We start from the raw sequence: 21,503 nt of genomic DNA on the forward strand, positions 1-21,503 counted from the left end.
AAGAGGGCAGAATCTGTTATTTCCCAGATACAATGTAGAGTAGAGGCTAGCAAACAATAGAGGCTCAGTAAAAATCTGCTGAATGAATGATAATTGTGTATAGACTTTTAGCGCAAAATACTGCAAGAGCCAATGCGTTTTTGTCCATGTAGCTTTATACTGTAAACGTGGAACATATAAGACTTGATTCAGAGTTGAGTTCAAGTCCTGGGTTCTGTCACTTATTAGCTGAGTGACCATTAAGAAAAGTTAACTTCATCTTGCTTACCTCTTCATTTTCTCATTTGAAATATGGCCAACCACTTAGGGGTTGTAAAATACTTAGTATAGTGTCTGGCACAGATTGAGTCCTCCCATAAATGGTTGCAATTACTATGATTTTTATTGGAAAAGTTACAATTCATATATGGCAATCGTACAAGCAGCTCGATGAAGTGAAACAAGCCCAAACCCAGTCAGATGGACCTGGAACTCCATCCTAGAAACTTTTTGTATATTCGTTTGTAACCCATACTAAAGTATCTGCAAAGATACAGAAAAGCTCATGAGATTAAATAAATTCCTCAAGATTTCATCCTGTCAGACATGTTATACCCCATAGGTTTTTATATATAAAACATTCAAGTGGTTCCAATTTCAATAGTCAAAAAGAGGTCATACAGTGAAAGCCTCTGTCCACCTCCTGTCCTCCAGCTACTGAGTTCCCTTCCCTGAAAGCAAAAGTTCAAGTTCTTACAATGCTCGGTAAAGCCTGACTATCCCATTTTAAACACTGCAGTATTTAAACACCCTTACCTCGTGTATAGTTGTCTGTAATATCTGTCACTAATACAGTACACACTTTACTTAATTACCCATGTTCCCCTAATAAGTATTTAAGTTCCATGAGGATCAAGACTTGTTCCTTGTTATATTTTTAGTTTCTAAGAGTCAGGTACATAGTAAGCATCCTTTATAAACCAGAAGCCTAAGCCACAATTTTTAGTGATCAGATTCTAAGTAGGAACCCCCTCTAAAAAGTTAATCTTGTTTTACTCTAATAGCTCTACCTTGAATTACATTGTAACTGATTTCAAGTTTTCCACCCCCTTGTACCCATAAACCATCTAGAAATTTTAAAATTTCATATCCAAATTACATATCTCAAATTGCCTCTTCTACTCAGAAGCAGCACCCCCAATTAAATGTTTTGCTATGTTTCTTAATAAGCACTACAATAAACAGAATACTGACTTTACAACCTTTGATATTTCCAGTTAAAAAAAATTTTTTTTTGGTTTTCCCAGATTGTAGCCCAACTATAGAGAATCCAGAATTTGGAAGATAACTGATTAGTCAATCTTTTGTATTTCACTGTAAAATGCCTTGCAACGTTTTCTAATTTTTACACATGCAACCTGCTAGCATTTTGAGAACCCTAAAAGACTAAGATACATATTAGCAGAAAGCTTGTTCTATACTTTTATATTTCACAGCAACTTATACAGATATTCTATAAGATACTCGAATTATAACTGAATTAAGTAAAGAGTCTATGATAGATGACTGTCACAAAGGAGAAAAAAGCTTAGTTATCTAAAATGAGATCAGCAGATTAGTGGACAAGAGCCAGAACTAGGACCTTATGCTCTAAATTTTATTAGTCAAAAAGTTTGTCTGCTTACCAGTGATATCAATAGGTTCCAAAGCAAAGGCTTCTTCCTCATTTGGAACAAGTGTTGTCTGATCAGTCATAGTTGGCATTGGTTCAACAGGATCCACTGAATCGGGACTATCAGGCCCACCCACTATAAAAACAGAAATTTGGTCACAAAAGACTTTGGTAGTATTTAACACATATCCTATAAATGGAAAAAAAAAATCCCTCTGAGAAACTGAAAGAAACCCACTGGTACAAAGAAAATATACTTTTCTAATTATGAGGAAGTCCCTCCAAATTTGAACCCTACTGGGCAAAAAAGGGGGAGGGGCACAGGGTTAAACACATAAGAGAATCAGAACTGGTAATCATAAGCACTGTTTTTAAGGAGATTTACAGTTCACTAAAAGCTGGCACTCTTAGTTTGTGGTCTTCTACGTTAAATCTTTTTTGGATGCCATACAATCATGCCCAGATCACTGAACATGAAATGCTTACTTGATACGTTATCATCCTCATCCATATCATCATGTGCAGGCTGCTCTGGCAACATCACTCCTGTCTCAGACAGGGCAGGGGGATCGTCAAAAATACCGCCATCATTATTACTAATAAGCTTATCATCTGAAATAAGGAATGTAATTTAGTTATAATTTGAAAAAGAAATGCTAAAAGAATAGCAGCCAGTCACTGGAAAAATAAAACTGTGTTAAAACGGATTAAATTAAAATCTGTATTCAATTTGCATCTGCTTCTCTTCAAGGTAGTGTACAAAAGTATAAAACACTTAGTATATGAAAAAATTTCTCATTCGTAATTTACATTTTCTAGTTCATATCTATTTAAAACACTTATTTACTTAGCAAAATATCAAAACAAATAGAGAAGTTTTAAGACTTAAAACTCTGAGACAAGCACCGTTAAACAAAATCAGGTATTGTTTTAACATTTTTAGGCTACAGTTTTACAAAAAAACTTTATTGAAGCAACTGGTCACAACTCACACATATATACCTAGAGAGCTGCTCCAGAGCCGGAATTAGCTATTGCTCTAAAACACAACTGAATAAAAAAGTTATGTTAGAATAACCATCTTGTTGTGACCTACCTAATATACCACCATCATTTCCTTCTCCAAAATTGTCATCCTTATACTGATCTTCATATTCTAAATGGTTAATTTTTTCATTCAGATTGCTGGTGCTCTGTTCAGGCTCTAACAGGAGGTTGGAAGCACTAGTGCTTACTAACATGTCATCGTCCTCGAAAGCACTGCCTTCTCTCATTATCTCACGATCATCCATTCCAAAGTCGCCTGAACAAATTTTAGTCAGTCATTAGTTGAAAAACATTAGAAACATCACCATTACAAAAGAAAACAGCTTATAATTTAGTATAATTATGTCACATTTGCTTACTCAAGTCTTATTTTTCTTTGAATGTTAAAACATCTAGTTTAAATCTTTAGCATCTATATTTCACAAACTGGGGCATGACTAGCAAATTCAAACAGAAGATTCAAATTTAGGTTACCCTAAATATGTTAAGTAAATCTAAATATGTATATACATTAGGTTGCCTTAACATTCACAAGACAAACTTTCTTGATAATGTGTTTTCATCAAAAGAATTTGACTTGCAACTAGTTTTGAATATTCAAAAAAAAACAGGTACATAATGCAATTGCTCCAACATGATTAGTTTAAAAGCAAGCATTACTTCCACGTTCAGACTTGTCACACAAATCAATACATAGGTTCTATCACTGTGTGTGAGGAGCTGGAGTAGGCAAAGAATGAAGTCTTAGTGCATAAATGCAAATAATGCTTAATATACTGGCAGGAAGGCAAATTCTTTTCCTGATGAAAATGCATGAGATGAAATTTTAAGTCTTTCTGTCATCATGAATGTATTGTATGTCTGGTTTTCTTTCCCAAATTGCTAGTAGTGCCACAAGATAATTATAACATCATAGCTGGTGGCTAGTGATTTGCTTCTCTATTACCAAAATCATTTTCTTGTAGGATACTGATGTTTCCAACTTCTTCTCTCATGGTTATCTCTTCCACTCTACTCTGGTTCAGGCTGAATTGCTGGGCCACATCGATGTCACTTTAAAAGAATTTCAAATACATTTTAGTCTCCAGTCTCACTATAATATATAAGGAATAAAATACCCCAATTCTCTGTATGAGAAAAAAACATATATACAACCTATCAAGGTTTAGGACCCTTAATATTTAATACTATATAAATACAATCCAAGAATGTGAATAATGATTTGGAAGTTAATTTATATTTAAATCTTAAAACCAACATTGACCAGCAAACAAAATAGAATATGCCGAAAGCACTACATAAGGCAATATGGTATATAGAGGAAAAGCTAAGAAATGCATGGGCTAGATAGGCATGGGGTTTCATCAGGGTCCTGGAACTTACAGGGTGTGTAAACTCTGAAGTTACCCAGCTTTTCTGAGACTGTTTCTTCCCCTACAAATAATAACCTCTCATATTGTTTAATGTTACATGTTTTTTTATTTATTTAATATTTTTAAACACCAATCTGGAAGATCATCGGCCAAATTCAGAACATAAATACTTCAAAACAAATCACCACGTTTGTTCAGCAAATAAATGGCAAGGAAAAACACAAGAGGGATGCAGAGGTGTTACAGATTCTTAACAGAGACTTATGAGACATATCAACAAAATGCAGCCTGTAGACTTTATACAGACCTTAACTTAAAAATAATGGAACAAAAATAGGCCTGTGTGTCAACTGGGGACATCTGAACACTGACTGGATATTATATTAAGAAATTATTATAATTCTTTTAAAGGTGCAATGTTATTATGGATATGTTTTAAAAATTCCTTACCTGTAAAGAGATACATACTGAGGTATTCAAAGATGAGATAAGATATTATTTGCTTTAAAATAATCCAGTAGGGGTTGGAAGGTGAGTTGGGAAAATAGAAAATAAAACTGGCAATATACTGATAAATAAAGAAGCTGGATGGGTACATGGGTTCCGAATACTAATCTCTAGTGTTTAGCTATGTTAAAAAATTTCTGATGTAAAATTAAAAAAAATAAAACAAGTAGAGGGAAAAAAAGTAAAAGAGCTAGATAGTGCCTGGCACTAATTATAACACACATACACACAAAATCAAAATAATAAAAATACTTTAATTAGGAGTCACAGATAATTTTTAAAAGAGAAGAAATTTGTCCAAAAATAAATGGGGCTTGGCGTAGAGGGTTTCTTGGCTGTCAATTGTGCTACTCACTCACTTGGAAAGTTACAGTTACATTCTGCCATGGTAATGATGGCTGGATTTTGAGGACTTGAGAAGAGGGAAACAACATACCACAGTATTCTGCCATAATGGCCATCTCTATAACGTTCTCCTCTTAAATGTGTGTTTTGACAATGACCCTTTCTTGCTTTTCATAGAAAGTTACCTCCTATGTTTATTACAAAAAAAAAAAGAACAAAAACTGTGCCTGCATATAGCGTGGCCAGGAAGATAACCAGCAGATGACTTTAATATATACCTCTGAAGAAAAATCATGAAGAACAGTTCAAATAAAGCACACACCTGGATGACCGCTCAGTTTACACAACCTCTAGCCTAATCACATGAGAATTCTTACATCTTAGCTGTGTTAAAGTTGACATCTTCTATACAATCTTCTTATAGAAGAAACACTTCTAGGTTATATGTTTAATATTTATACACTATACTAAATGAAAGCATACGCATTTTAGCTACATGTTAACTCAATATTAAAACATTCCAAGTAAAACTATACATTTAGAAGCCAATGTTTTTTGTAGATTAAGTCAACAATTAAAAAAAAAAAAAGAGAGCGAGAGAGACATACTCTAAGTCAGGCAGTGGCTGATCAAAGTCATGAAATTCTTCAGGTAAAGTAATAGCATTGTAAGCAGCTTCTCGATTTTCCTCAGGCAGGTCAACAACACCTGGAAAAGAAATGGTAAGCTTGAAGGCCTGGCTATACCATAGATTATCTAGGGATCAAAGGAAGGTAAAGCCAGTATAATTTCCTAAGGTTATAGTCTAGAGAGGTTGATAACATATGCCAAGTACCACTGAAGCACAAGTACTGTTGTTTTTCTATAATCATAAGCCATACTACTACTTGCTTTACAAAAAAAAAAGTCAAAGCAGTAATTATGCATTAAGCTGAGGTCTTTAAAAGAACATAACAAATAATCGCTTCTCAGCCTTTTGGCTAAGATCAAGTGTAGTAAAAGAACATAACAAATAAATATTACTAAGTTTTCTAAATAAGCATGAAATTTATAAGGAAAGAGAACGACCAAAAAGAAGCACCCCAAATATTAAGAGGAGTTGGTTATTTTAGGAAAAGTTAGATTACATAATTTTAATATTCTTTATATTTTTCCCCTATATTTTTCAAGTGTCTACAATAAAAATGTAGTCCTCTAAGAGACAAAAATAAACAAAAAAGCATGTTATTTAAGCAAAATGCACTTAGTAGCCATAAGTATCACAGCCTCTGCCTTAAACATTTTACTTTTATATAAAATCTTAGATCTCAAAAATTTCACTGTTCATAAATTAAAATAAATTGAAGTACTAAAATAGAACCTCAGTAGAAACTACTGTATAAGGCATCTCTCCTACACATTCAGATTACTTTAATTAGAATAAAATTTCATCAGTGCTTTAAAAAACTATAGAATGATATATGAATTCAGATAAATACCCTAGTAATTATCTATGCAAACAGAAATTTGGTTGCTAGAGTCCAGTTTCAGAATCAACTATTATCTAAAACAAAACAACAAAAAGCTACAGAGAACATATAATAAAAAATCTGAGTCTCAACAACTTAAGTTAAAAGTGAATTTGATTTTAAGAATACACTAAAATTATTCAGGAAAAAATTAAAATCCTAAGATTTTCTTTTCTGAGGTGGTTTTTAAAAAACCATGTAACAATTTGTTTTCAACAATTCAACCTCTGATGACTAAATTTTACATAAATTGCTGAAAAAATGGTTAAAAGAAAAAGGCAGTTCCAAAGAAAGAACAAAAAAGGGGTGACAGTCATGCCTTACATAGAACAGAAGTAAAGTGGGTTTCCTCCCTTGAACCACCGCCTCTCCAAGTCTTGCCATATTTTTGAAGGGTTCCTTGTATTGCAGTTAAATCAAAACAAAATATGCTGATCAAAAATATCTGTTTAGTGGTTTTCCACACTAAACACTAGAAACTCCGAAGTTAAAAAAAAAAAAAAAAAAAAAAAAAAGGCAACAATACCTGGCCGAAAAGCCATCTTGATCTTAATGAATGCTTCATTACAGTCTGCAAGGAGATATTTGGCTTTTCTGTGATAGATTCGAACTACTCCGAGTAAAAGATGTCCTGATGTTCGCAGTGCCATCTTCACCTGTGAATAAAACATTAATAATCTTATTTATAAAGTTAATTTTTTGGTTTTAGAGGTAAGCATACTTCAAATCTTGTATTTTTATATAATTTATAGGCAGTTTTTACTTTATCTAATCCTTTTTATCATTATTTGAAGTTACCTCGCAATCGCCTATATTTCTCACTGCCTTTATCTGTAAATTCCCTGAGTATCCCCCAAAGGATAGACTGGGAATAATGCATCAATTAACATAGTCGTGAAGATAGCTACGAAGCAGGCACTAACACATTCCATGGATTGTTGTCATTAGCACACCAAGGAGTATGCGGCACTTTTGGTTGCCAATTCAAAGCCATTGCTCCTTGCCGGCTACATGAACTTTGATTTTGTTTGGGAAGCAAATGTCCCCAGCCTTGAAAGACAACTGTCTCATGCCTCTCTGCTAATTCTTCTTCTTGAGTAGGGCACATAACTCAGTTCAGCCAAGGAGAAGTAAGTGTAAAGTATGTCAGAGTTTTTGAGAAAGATCTTCCCAAAAAAAGAATGCCCCCTTCCTTCTCCCTTTCCTGCATTGTGAGTAGGTGGGGCTTGGAGCTGCTTGCAGTCACCCTGTAACCACGAGACCATCGGTATCATAAGTATAAGGACAAGAAGCCAGCAAACTAAGAATGGTGAGCGCCCTTGGATGCCATCATTGAACTGCTGAACCAATCCTAGATCTCCCCATTTCTAAACAGCTAGTTAAGTAACACTGTTAATTTCTTTATTGTTTAAGCCACTTTTCACCGAGTTTTTATTACTTGACTAGAAAACATACTAATTGATGAAGAATAATGGTACCCATCTTTTTTCACAAGAAAATATACTCCTCAGCCTGTTTTTTTTCAAGGTAGATCTTGATCAATGCTTATGTGGAATCCAGTGTGTAGGATGAGACACAGCAGTTGGGAAAAGAATGAGAGAAGTAGACACCCAATCTAAAAAGAATGATTCAAAATTCCTCTGGCTATAATAAGGGAAATTTTTTGAGAGAATAAGACAACATGAACTTAAACTTTCCCGGACTGCTTTCCAAATCATACCATAAAACTCATCAAATTCTAACGTAGCAAAGAAAGTTGTTAAACATTTGCTTAAATTATAATTAGTACACTATGTTACTTAAAAGATAAAACAAAACATCGTATTTTTAAATTATATGTGTACTCTCTACCGCAGTCTAGGATTCTATTTATAATGACTCTCAGCTTCTTCATTTATGGCCACTTCACGGGACATAGCATAAATTATTAAGTTTACTGCTATAAATTCTTAGGTATCTAAAATGATCATAAATTTATGATCAAATTTAGGACTCATCAGATGATAAATCCCATCTCATAAATATGAAAAATAATACCCAATTAAAACACTGCTCCTAATGGAAAAATCTATTTTTATGATGTGGTCCTAGGAAATTTAAAATTACTATTGACTACACCGTCACATAACAAAGGAGGAGGGAAAATAAAAATCTTTGCATGCCATTAGCTTGTCCCAAATTAGCAACTTTTAAAAGGTCGTGTTGGGCAAAGGCTTTCTTTCTGGATTATTTTGGATCTGAGTTTAGCCTAGGAGTAGGTAAAAAGAGGTGTGACATTTTTGCTGTCATGTTAAGAGTGTAGGTATAATAAAGAACACAGGCTATATATCCAGGGAAAGCTCCGCAGAGGTTGCCAGTGGCTGTTAGAACCAGAAAGAAGGGGAGGAAGGGAGAGGGAAAGGGGGGGAGAGAAAGCATGAAGTTACAACTGAGACATATGTCTGACACTTGTTTTAAACAACTAAACCAACATTTTCCCCTAAGAAGAACTGCACACCAAGAGCAAACATTAAAAATTTTCAGGTCAGTTCACTGTGGAAATATCTTTATATGCAATCAGAATAAAACAAAATTAATCAAATAAAAACCCACTTAGAAATGGTTCTTAAAGTTATTCTCTCTCTCACACACACTCTACAGTTTTTTACATTATTCCTGAACCGCATACCTTGCTTTGTGGCTGTTGGAGCATACCTTCATGTATCAGATCGTCTCGTACTCTTTTGTAGCGTCCCTAACGGGGTACAAAGTACTCTGCACATACTATGAAAAAATTTGCTATCCATTTAAGCCAAATCACCCTCATGTTGGCTTATGGATGTTAAAGATTAGCCACCCATGTCAATTGCAAAAAAAAAAAAAAAAAAAAAAAGCGCTCAATCTCTCCTTTTTCCATTCACTTATCTCAGTAAGCATAACTATTAAGTAGAAAACGTCATGTTCTCATACAACTCGACTAGTAGTGCAAACTGGTACAATCTCCCCACAGAGCAAATTGTTAATGCACACCAGAAATCTTAAAAACAAGTATATCACCTGGCCCATCACTTATATTCCTAAACATCAATATTAAGAAAAAGTCTACAGATGTGAAAAAAGATTTTTGCAAGCCATGTTTACTAAGTGGTTATTTTTAAAAAAGAGGGAAACAAAACAACCTGTAATCCTACCACCTGGAGAACTCTTTAACAATACTTTGATGTGCCTTCTAGGCTTTTATGTGTGCATATACACAATTTTTTGTGTGTGTCAGTGTACACGAAAACCGCATCACATTGTTTTGTAATGAGACTGCATTCGGGAAAAGCTCTGTGCATAGCATTACCATAATTTTTAATGGATGCATTGTATAGGATAGGAGGAATTAAAATTCAAAAAATTAGGAAAAAATATGTATTTAAAAAAAAAGAGAGAGACTGGTAAAACAAATCATGCACAATCAAAACAATGAATTAAAGGCCCATAATCCTTTTATCTGAAATCCTAGGGGCCAAATGTGTTTTGGAATTCAGAGCTTCTTGAATATTATAAAGGTACTGCAGTGTATATGTCATATATTAAGACATTCCCAGGCATGTCTAGAGCAGCCTCCCATAATCATAGACATTAGTATTTCTATAGTGAATTTATGGATACACAAATGACCTCACTTTAATTTAGGTCAAGTATGCTTCCGTTTTTTGTTTTGTTTTGTTTTAATATATACACATTTTTTTGTGTGAGGGAGATCAGCCCTGAGCTAACATCCGATGCCGATCCTCTTCTTTTTGGCTGAGAAAGAGCTAACGTCCATGCCCATCTTCCTCTACGTTATATGGGACACTGCCACAGCATGGCGTGACAAGTGGTGCGTCAGTGCGCGCCTGGGATCCGAATCTGGGAACCCCGGGCCGCCAAAGCAGAGCGCGTGCACTTAACCGCTTGCGCCACCGGGCCGGCCCCGTATGTTTCCGTTTTTTGTATTTAGGTTCTGTGGATAGAAACTATGACACTGTACAATGCAATCATTAAAAATGGTGGTAGGGCTATGAACAGTGTTTTTCCTGAATGCAGTCTTGCTACAAAACATGTAATTCAGTTTTTGTGTATATGCACAAAAAAGGAGAAAAATTACACATAAAAAACATGCACACATAAAAGTCTAGAAGGCATACCAAAAATACTAAAGATTTCTCTAGGTGCTACGACTATAGGTCACTTTTTCCCTGTTTGCAAAGTTTTCAAATCAATATTGTCTTAGAAAGAACATGATACAAATGTCTTTAATACCAATAAATTCCACCAGCTGTAACTCTAAAACCAGCCAAAATTCCATATATAGATGGAAACTTTATAATTTACTCTAATTCCAAATACAAACTTTCATTTCCCCCACCTAAAATATATACTTTCCCACATTAACTTTCTGAACAAGTCTCTGCTACATCCTAGCTTTATTCCTCTGAGATCTGCTCGCTCTTTCAGCAATAAAGAACTACTCTTATTTAACATGCCAGCACCGTCCAAACTGCCAATTCTAAGAGTGGCTCCTAATGCTGGTCCAGACAGCTGTGATCTCAAATGTTTCACAATGGTGCATGTATGTGTGTATATGCATATGCATAATTACAAGGTCCAGGAGAGGACCTTTAAAACACAGATGTAATGTATATTAAAAAATTATATTTAAGGACTTTCCCTTTGAGATTAGTCCTTCATACATTTTTTAAGTCAACATGTCTGTTCCTCAATGAAATGCTAATGATATTAAGTAGAAGTAACTGTACCTGTGTGTTTTAAAATCCTTTCCTGGCAACACAAAAGCCTTGTATTACTTTAAGTTATATTATTTGTGAAATCCAAGAGTTGAAACCACTGCTTCAGAATAGATTCAGAGGATGTCAATAAAAGCTTCTCTAGGAACAGAGCAGTAAACAAGGCAGATAAGTCAAGGACATTTGTAAGGCTTTCACTCTAGTTGGAGACAGACAGTAATTAAAAACTGAGGGGAAGAGCACAGGAGTGCAAACGTTCTGAGATAGAGAAAAAGCTTAGGATCTTTAAGAAACAGCCAGTAAGCCTGTGAAGCTAAGGTGGAGCAAGTGTTACAGATACTATTTGCTAGGTGGATAAGACAGTCTGATCTGCCCCCTGCAACCTTTTCTAATTAATGGGTCCTTATTTTGAATGTTTTGTAAATTCCTAAACCAGGAACACATATACACATATTTAAGTATAAAAACACCTTCAAAGCCAAATATAAAATATTTGGGTACTGCCCGACCTCTTGTTCATCTACTACTTAAACAGGCAAATGAAAATATCTGTTATTTACAGAGTTATAGAATTTTTAAAGAGAAGAGAATATCAAACTAGAACTCTGGATAATCTATAGATGTTCTTTGCCTCCAATATACATAGATGCCTACCTAAAAAGTTGTTTTATAGAATTCTATTTCACATACCAATAAACAACCAAGAAAATGAATGAAAATATCAACATCAGACATACCTTTGGTGAGATGATGCTCTCCACACTGCTCTCTAAATTACACTCAAACACATGGGCTTTGGTTAGCTTCTTATCCCAATGGGCTGCTAGCCAAATTTTGGCCAGAGGCCCTCTTTTACTGAGGACAAAATGTGCGTAGAACATTGTTCTGGTGGACTATGAAACAAGAGGAAACCTGAAGGGGAAAAAGTTAACATAAATAACATATGAGAATTGAAATATTTATTGAGACATATAAGAAATCCGAAAATAAAAGTTTCCCATTCTTTTTCATGAGAACTATGAAAAGCTTGAGTCAAGTGTAGTACGCATTAAAACAACCAACCAAATGCTTTAATTTTGAGAGGACAGGAAAAAGACCCCAAAATATTAAAAGCTGAAGGGAAAAGGGACAAAAGAGTCAAATCACTTTCACACCCCACTGTCATCTTAAAATAAAAGTGCTAGTTTTCTTTAAAAGGTAAAAATTGTCATCAGAAAACTCTTCTTCTTTTTGAAGTTCCATCAAGTGTTAATTCCATTCCTATCCTGATTACTGACTGTGGAAATAATCTGCTTCTGGCCACAAGCTAGAGAATGTATTCTTCATGGCAAAAAAAGAATGTCCAAGAAGAAAAACAGTCAGGCACAGACATTAATCAATGTGGAAATTTCCATTTTTAGAACTCCATTAAAAATCGAATTCTCAGCTAAAGGCTTTATACAATAATTGCTACTTCATGACAAGCCCTGTGCTAAGTATTTCACATTCCACAAAGCAAAGATAAGTAGGCAGGTTGCCCCATTTTCAGGTGAGTAGTTTAGAAAAGCTGAAGCTTAAAAAGGTAAAATATATAGTTTTCTCAACTCGGGAACTTGAAAAGCACTTGTCTACTTACAATGTAAATACTAAATTTAGGACAATGATACAGTATAAAGTTCATCTTATGCCCAAAATAGTAGAAATACAAGTATGTTAGTCACGTTTTATTTGTCTTTCAGCAAGCTAATACACCAATATAAGGAAAAAAAGCAGCCCGAAAACTCCACCTTGCAGAGTGTATTAACTGTGTAAATTACTATTTCCCTTATATTACTTATTTTCCCTCTTTCATAGAAGATTTAAAAAAATCAATTTTGCCAAGGTGAATTTCTATCTTTTTCTAAAATGTCCATGACTCGAAGATATACAAGTCATGCTTTTACAGAAATGAACTCAAGCATACCCGTAACACATGAAAAGCACTTTTTTATCATATGTGTAGATTTGTGTAACCACCACCACAAGCAAATAAGAACTATTCCATGTCAACACCACAAAGCTCTCCCTCTTGCTATCCCTTTAATTGTCACACCCATTCCGTGCTCCGTACTATTCCTAAGACTGGGCAACCACCTCTCTGTTCTGCATCTCTAATTTTATCATTTTGAGAATGTTCTATGAACAGAATCATACAGTATGTGACTTTTTGGACTCGGCGTAATACTCTTGAGATTCATCCAAGTTGTTGCATGTATCAATAGTATGTTCCTTTTTATTGCTGAGTAGCATTCTATGGGATGGACACACCAGAATTTGCTTAGCCATTCACCCACTCTAGGACATTTGGTTGTTTCCAGTTTTTGGCTATTTCAAATAAAGCTGCTATAAATATTCGTGTATACAGACTTTTGGTGAACATAAGTTTTCATTTCTTTGGGACAAGTGTCCTGAAGTGTGAACGCTGGGTTGCAAGTTAAGTGTATATTTAGTTTTTAAAGAAACTTGAACACAACTCCTATCAAAATCCTTGTGAGTTTTTTTTATAGCTATTGACAAGATTTTTTGAAATTTATATGAAAAAGCAAAGGAACTAGAATAGCTAAAACTATTTCAAAATAGAATAAAGTGTGAAGAATTAGTCTACCAATTTCAAGACTTATTATATAGCTACAACAGTCAACATTGTGTGGTGGAGAGAAAGACACATTATCAATGGAACAGGATAAAGAACCCAGAAACAGATCCACATAAGTCCAACTGCTTTTTCAAAAAGATGCAGAAGCCAAACAAAGGAGGAAGGACAGTCTTTTTACCAAATGATGCTTGAGCAACTGGATATCATCCATAGGCAAAAAAATGAACCTCGACCCAAACCTCACACATTATATAAAAATTAATTCAAAATAAGTCACAGACTTAAAGGTAAAACCATAAAGTTTTTACGAAAAACCATAAGGGAAAACCTTTGGTACCTAAAGCTCTGTAAGAATCTTTAGACATGACACCAAGAACATGTCCCCCAAAGGAAAAGAACCCGATAAATTGGCCTTCATCAAATTAAAAACTTTAGCTCTATGAAAGAGTCCACTGAGGATGCAAAGACAAGATACAAAATAGGAAAAAAATATTTGCAAACCACGTATCTGAGAGGGAGCTGGACCTAGAATATATAAAGAACTCATAAAACTCAAGAGTAATAATAAAAAAAAATTCAATTAGAAAATGGGCAAAAGAAACAAAGAGAAATTTCAGAGAAGAGGATATGCTGATGGCAAATAAGAACAAGAAAAGATGCTAAACATCACTAGCCATTAGGAAAATGCAAACTAAGACCCAATGAGATATCATTGCACACCTATTACGAGAGCTGAAATTTAAAAAATGGCAATACCAAATGCTGGTGAGGATACAGAGAAGCTGCATCTCTCATACACTGCTATTGGGAATGTAAAATTTCTTTTGAATTAGCTTTTTTAAAAAAAGATCCAGACTATGTTAACTCTAATTTTCATGTTTTCACAAAGAGACTGTAAATTTTAAAGAGAGAATTTTGCTCTTTGTACTTTCAATTAAAAACTGTGCCCATTCTTTTCAATAAGGTACAGAAAATATATATTAGTTCAACATATCACAGGCAAGAGATTTTATGCCTGTCAAAAATGTTTGGGAGGGTGGTGTCAGAAGAGTAATTCAGTCAGGTTTGCCTCATCTCCATTTTCCATCACTTAATGGCAAAGGGTCCTGAAATTCTTCTCTGCACCAGATGCTCCCAGAGGATCATTAATTCACACTAGGAAAATTTTCTCAAAAGAAAAAAATAAAACAGGCTTCATCAATTGCCTAATGTTGCGAAGTCTTTCTCTTAAACTTGGAGTTAAAAGACTAAGGAATACTAAACTAGGAAGAATTCAGATCAAACACTCACAGAAGCATTAAATGACAACACTTCAAGCGCATCGTATGTCCCACTTAGCGGTATTTTATAGATCAAAATATGCTTCCCATAATCAAAGAGAGCCTCCTATGTTGCAAATCAGTGCTTCTACTTCAAGCCTTAAAGTTTGTTAGCACAAAAATTAAGCTGCCTCTACAGCATTATAAATAAAATCTACAGGATTTTGTAGAAATCCAATATAGCAGTATGTCCTTAAAAATATAGTCTCTGTCATACACAAGTCCCAAGTTTCACTACAGAAGATAGTTGTGTCCCAAATAAATAAAAAACTCCTTAATATTAACCCTCTAGAATACTGCCTGTTGCATGACAACTATTAAATATGTACTTAACGAATAAGGAAATGGGATACACCAAGTGATCTCACAATTGACATATGTAAAAAATTCTGGAGATTTCAGAAATTAAAACTACTGGCACTTCTCAACAGGTGTCGGTAGCTCATGGCCAGCACTTCAGCTGCTAGTCAGACTACCATGCCTAAAATATCCCAGCAATGCTGAGGCAGAGATTCCTAAATAGACGCTTTCTTGGCATGGAATGGGGGGTAACTAAAGCAGAGTGGTGCTAAAATTAATCTGGCAAACAATTAGCAAGAGGAAATCACCCTAATAACTAAAGGAAGCCTGAGGCACACTGGTGGATCAACTATTGGCCTATATCTAAAAAAGGAGAAAGTGTAATCATTGCTGCCTTTCAAACCATTTTTTTCCTTAGTAATATCCAACTTTAACCAGTCTTAAAAAAACAGTTTGCCTAATCTCCATAGGTTTTGAAGATTCTAAATTCTGCTAATTCTTTATAAAAGATCTCAGCAGAAAGCCTGCATTTGGTCCCAGAGCACAGTTTAGCAATTTCATGATTTCTCAATCAATTTTTTCTAAAGCAGCAAACTTCTTTTCAATTGATGCTAAGAAATAACTTAAGTCTGATGTGCAATGGCAGAAAAACTGATATTTTAGAACATATTCAGGAATGCAAAAAATAGCAATTTCTTTAAGATCTTTCCCCAAAACCAAAGTCAAATTACAGCTCAAGTTTCTACAATGATGTTAGTCATTACCAATATTTCCCTCATCTGTTAGAAAGTAGAGTAGAAGAATGGTTGTATAAATTGGTATGACCTCTTTGAAGGGCAATTTGGCAACATCTTATGACAATTTCAAACATTCATACTTTCTAGCCAGAAACTGCAGTAATAATGCCAAAGATATACTTGGAGACATATAATATTAATAACAATTTTTTTAAAAAAACCTTACTAAACTCTAAGAATTTTGTGTGTCCATCCTCCTTATGACAGTCCTATAAAGTAAACACTGGCCCATTTTACAGACCAGGAAACAGAAAAGGAGAAGATAAGCAATGTGCCAAAGGTCACTGGTATTTAATGCAAGTGGAACTTGAACTTCAGAGCCAGCACCTCTAACTACAACACTGTGTTGCCTTGCTACCACGAATTTTAATAGCAAAATATTAGAAATAACCTACCTGGCCACTAGTAAGTGATTTTTAACAATTAATAGAGCCATTCAACAGAATTCTATGCAGGCTTCAACAATGATATATATATGTATACTAAAAAAAGAGGGCACACTCTATATTTACATGCACCTGCATAAGCATAAAATATCTGTGGAGTACAAATGAAACTGATCACACTGGTTACCTCTGGAAAGCGGGTCTGCAGGGAAAGTGAGGCCTATTCTTCTGTACTTTTTTTTTTTTTAATTGGAGCATACACATATATCACCTATCCAAAGTAAAAACTCTTGCTTTGCCATTAACTAGCAAGTTAAGCTGCTTAAACTCTGTTGTTCATTTTCCCTAACTGTAAAAACCTGGAGGGTTGAAATTCAGCGATTCAGTAACCTTGTGAAACATCAATAATACCTAACTCAGAAGAGAATGGAACTAGTTCTTTGGGGAGCAGGTGGAGTGTCCCAGGGACAGAAGGTTATTTCCAACCCCGCACACTAGAGCTCCCCTCCCTTTTGGTACCAACATTCTTTGAACAAGTTTTACAATCCCATAGCCCTAGGTTCAAATGCAGCTCCCTCCTTATTTAGCTGTTTTGTAATGGTTAAAAGTTATTTAACACCTGAGTCTTAGCTTTCTCATCTATAAAATGAGGAAAATATTCACCAAACAGGATTATGAGAATTAAATAGAATAGCATCCCTAACAGGGTGCCACTGTAGACGCAAACAGTAACTTCGAAAAATATCTCACAGCAGAGCACATACCAGTCAGCATGATCATGCCTAACAATTCTGACATAACATTTAAACAAAAAACACAAAATCTTTATTTCTCAAGAATTAGGAATTTCTCTTCTGCAACCAAACTAGAAAAGATAAAATTTCTCAGAATTTTTGTTCCAATAAATAGCAATTGATCAGGAAAGAAACTCTCAACCTTAAGAATACTTTAAACATACACCACTAAATGGAAAATTTAATTGTATAGCATACCAATATGTTGCCTTTATAAACACTAAAACAGGTCAAGTTATGGTCTACCAATGTAATTCTGATTTACGTTTAAAAAGCACTATATGTGTTAGCTATGCACTTCTGGCACCTCAACTATCTACCAACTGATAAGTAATTTAATCACTGGATATAGCATATGTTCTCATCAATATCTTTGTAAAAACAATTATTAGTTGCCTCCAACATTCAACAAAGAAATTTAATGACTACCACTCAAAAGGCTTCTTTCTCCAGCCTGTCTCCAAAATTCTGCAGACTCACACAGTTACTGGCATTTACATTCATTTTAATAAAATAGGAATTTTTTTCCTGGAATTCAGTGATTATTCTAAACAGTGTAACGAGAGCAAATATTAACTTTCTCTTGCAAAGAGAAGCCTATAAACACAAGCCTTTAGCAGAAACCCTTAAAAACACAAGTGCGTTTTTGAGCGCTGAAAACAGCCTAACGAATCATAGGGCGGCCAGACAACCCCTCCAGCGTCTTCTTCTTTCAAACTTGAAGAAGGCCGCTAAGTCTGGCAGCACAACAGGACAGTGTCAGCCCGCACTATCACAGCAGACCATTTGCAAAGCCTTTTCTCGGCGAGGAAAAAAGACAGCAAGCATTTGTCAGAAACACACACCTCTCCAAAGCGTAACTACAACACTTAATATCCTTAACCATTAGAAAAGTCGGGGGGGGTGCAATTATGCTAATTTCCCAAGAATCAGAGGCAACTTCCCTTGGTCGCGTTTTCTATTAGTCTGCCCAACGTTTAATATTCCCAACGTAAAAATTTTTCTCTACAGAAAGGGGAGGGGGGCCTGCCGCCGCCCTCCGCCCCCCCGTGCCCGCAGTGGCAGGGGCCGCACGTCGCCGACCCCCGCAGCAGACTCGAGGCCGGCGGCTGCCCCCCGAGCTGGCATCGCGGGCGCCGGGCCCGCCGCCGCTTCCTCCCGCCCCGAATCCCGCGTCTTCCCAGCCAGCCATTTTTACCCGAGGAGGCGGCACTGTCCCCAGAGCGGGCTCGTTCAAACCTCCTCGTCTCCCGCCGCGGCCCGGGGCGCCCTCTGCCCCCTCGGGGAGACGCGGCTCCCCAGGAACCGGCGGAGTAACGGCTTTTTTGGCCTTGGGATGGACCAGAACCATCTGCTCGCGACCAGGCGATGATGCGGGCCCAAGGCTGCGCGGGTCCCGGCCGAGGGCGGGCCCGGGGCGAAGGGGCCTCGGCAGGCGGCAGCACGGCCCCGTCCGGGGGCGCGGCGAGCGCCGCCGTCGCCGTCGCCCGCCCGTCCCCACCCCGGAGTCGGCTCCCAGACGGCGGGGAAGGGGTGGGGGGAGGGAGCCGGAGGGTAAGAAGGGGGCGGCCGATGATCTTACCTTGCTCTCCGCCGGGAGTTGGGCGGGCTGGGTGGCCTGGGGAGGGGAAAAGGGTCGGGGGAGGGGGCGGGGAAAGGGGGGGAGCCCTTGCGAGGTGTAGCTTCGGAGCAGCTCCCGCCGCCGCCACAGCCGCCGCCTCCTTTCCGATTCACTCAAACAAACAAGATGGCTGCCGTTACGCCGCGGCTCTTCCTGCCGCCCAAATCCTCGGTTCAAATCGGCAGGATGTTTACGGTCAAAATGGTACCTGTGCGCCTGCGCAGCCTGCCTCAGACCCAGCGGGAGCGACGCAGGCGCAGTGACCATTTCCTTTTCTTTGGACCCCGCCCCCTGGTTGTGCAGCCCCGAATCGAGCAAGCGCAAAGGTGATTCTTTTGCCGGAGGGTCTTAGAGCGTTGTGACACTGGAAAATAACGCATGCGCAGTGCTCGCCAGTGAAGTGATTTGAGTTTAGCTTTATTCTGAGGCTTGTTTTAAAGGGAAGAACGGTCGTTGTGCAGTTTTGCGTGCCCCTGACGCAAAAATTCATTTTTATGGTTTTGTAACGACGAAGGTAACATAAAACCCTTAAACAAGCTCTTTAAAATGCAGAGGTTCATTCATTCAGTCAACCTATATATATAGACGGTCTTCTCCCTAACCACATAATGTGATAGCTGTGGTCTGGGGTATAATGATGAATACAACAGAGACAGTATCTGCCTTCATGAAGCTTGCAGTGTAGCTAGGGAGGAATCTTAAAATTTCTACAAACACTTATCTGTGCTATGAAGAAGCAGTTGGATATTGAGGGAGACCTGATAGTGGGGAAATTGGGGAGTGGGAAAGAAGGTCTGTCTTGAGGAACTAATAGTGGAGCTGGGATGTGAAGGTTGAGTTCCAGGAAGAGTGAACAGCATGTGCAAAAGTCCTGTGGCAGAAGAGAGCAAGATGGGGATAGAGGAAGAGAAAGAAAGCCCATGTATCTGGACACTAAGGGAGGGTTCCACATTTTAGAAAGACTATCCAGGCATATTGGAGAGGACTAGAGTAAATGTCTAGATGTAATTTGTTTATTTGAGGGATTGTTTTTTAGGAAATAAAACCAATAGGAATTGGTGACTGATTCCTTATGGGGTTGTGGTAGGGGGAGTTGCAAGGATGATTCTTCTGTTTTGGGGCTTGCAGGATTAGCTAGACCAGACTGGGGGAGCCATACATTGAGACAGGGAAGATGGAAGAGGGTTATATGAGGGTTTTGTTTGTTTGTTTTGTCATCCGTGTCAGTGTCAAGCTTCTACTCTCCTTAACTGGTTTCTCCACTTCCACTCTTGTCCTCCTTCAGTTAATCAATTCTCTGCAATGCAGACAAAAGAACCTTTGCAAAACACATATCTGGTCACTCCTCTCCCTTCTAAAAACTCTTCCATAGCGCTTAGACTATTATCCAAAACGCTTAAGATGATCCAGTCATCTAGCCCCTGCCTCCTGCTCCAGCTTCCCCTCTTGTGCCCTCTTCCTCACTGTGCTCCCGTCACCCAGCCTTTTCAATCATCATCAAACACACCGTGAACACTCCTGCCTCAAGATTTTTGTGCTTGCTGTTCCTTGTGTTTAGAGCAATCTTGCATTTCCATCCCCTCCCTTGGGTCTAATTAATTCTTAACCTTCCACATCTTAGTTCAAAAGTCTCTTACTCATGTGGCCAGGCCCCATGGCGTAGTGGTTAAGTTTGGCGTGCTCTGCTTCGGCGGCCTGGGTTCATGGTTTGGCTCCCAGGTGCAGACCTACAGCACTCATCAAGCCATGCTGTGGCAGTGACCCACAGGCAAAATAGAGGAAGACTGGCATAGGTGTTAACTCAAGGCCAGTCTTCCTCACAAAAAAAAAAAGTCACTTACTCTAGAGAGTCTTCCTTGATCCTCTGTATTATTTAGAGTAACACTATTACTGTAAAAAATTTCCCCTCCCTGCCCAAAATGTCAGTTTCAGGGCTTTACAAAATGGCCCTGCCAATTCCTGCCTGTATGACCATGAATAAGTACCTTAGTCTCTTGGTGCTTCAGGGTTCTCATCTGAGGGTTGTTGTGAGGACTCATGAATTAATATATGTAGAAGCCTTTGGAACTGCACATGGCACATTGTAAAATTAATCTAAGTTTTTATTACTATTTTCATTGTCATTATGACCATTATCCTCTATAAATTTTTTTCCTAAGGAATGGCAGCCAGAACTAGACAAAATGCTCCGAGTCAGAGTAGAGGGTAGTGAGATGATTATGTTTTGATGTGGACATCTAGCAGTTTTAATCCAGCCCAATTACATGTTAGTTTGTTAACTGCCTGTTTTGGAATTTCTTACAAGATAGAAGAATAATTTCCTTCCCTGTCGTAGTTTCTGAGTGTAGACACATTTTAAAGTAAAGAAGTTTGCAGGCAAAACAGTCATCTAAACGCATACGTTCCTCATCTTCAGCAACAACTACCCTTAATTCCTGGACCTTCCAGGGTTTTAACAACACACAACACAACTTACTTTTACCCTTC

The 21,503-nt window shown here is 37.2% G+C and overlaps 1 protein-coding gene and 1 pseudogene across 2 annotated transcripts in view; one reads left to right on the forward strand and one right to left on the reverse strand.

Moving 5' to 3' along the window:
- The window catches only part of RAD21 (RAD21 cohesin complex component), a 29,519-nt gene extending 10,379 nt beyond the window's left edge, over nt 1-19,140 (reverse strand). Inside the window, exons 1-8 of one of the 2 annotated variants that reach the window (XM_058564822.1) lie at nt 18,978-19,140; nt 11,923-12,097; nt 6,958-7,087; nt 5,532-5,631; nt 3,645-3,751; nt 2,748-2,954; nt 2,138-2,263; nt 1,665-1,787 (exon numbers count right to left, since the gene is read on the reverse strand). In XM_058564822.1, coding sequence (XP_058420805.1) covers nt 1,665-1,787; nt 2,138-2,263; nt 2,748-2,954; nt 3,645-3,751; nt 5,532-5,631; nt 6,958-7,087; nt 11,923-12,066 — 937 coding nt within the window. In that variant the 5' untranslated portion in view covers nt 12,067-12,097; nt 18,978-19,140. Of the gene's footprint in view, nt 1-1,664; nt 1,788-2,137; nt 2,264-2,747; nt 2,955-3,644; nt 3,752-5,531; nt 5,632-6,957; nt 7,088-11,922; nt 12,098-18,593; nt 18,661-18,977 lie in introns of those variants that run through there. The other variant, XM_058564823.1, reaches the window with a different exon arrangement.
- Nucleotides 5,884-5,975, forward strand: LOC131419757 (U2 spliceosomal RNA; annotated as a pseudogene).
- Nucleotides 19,141-21,503: the final 2,363 nt, after the last annotated feature.

The sequence above is a fragment of the Diceros bicornis genome, chromosome 21 (assembly GCF_020826845.1).
Source record: "Diceros bicornis minor isolate mBicDic1 chromosome 21, mDicBic1.mat.cur, whole genome shotgun sequence".
In the NCBI taxonomy this organism is placed as follows: domain Eukaryota; kingdom Metazoa; phylum Chordata; class Mammalia; order Perissodactyla; family Rhinocerotidae; genus Diceros; species Diceros bicornis.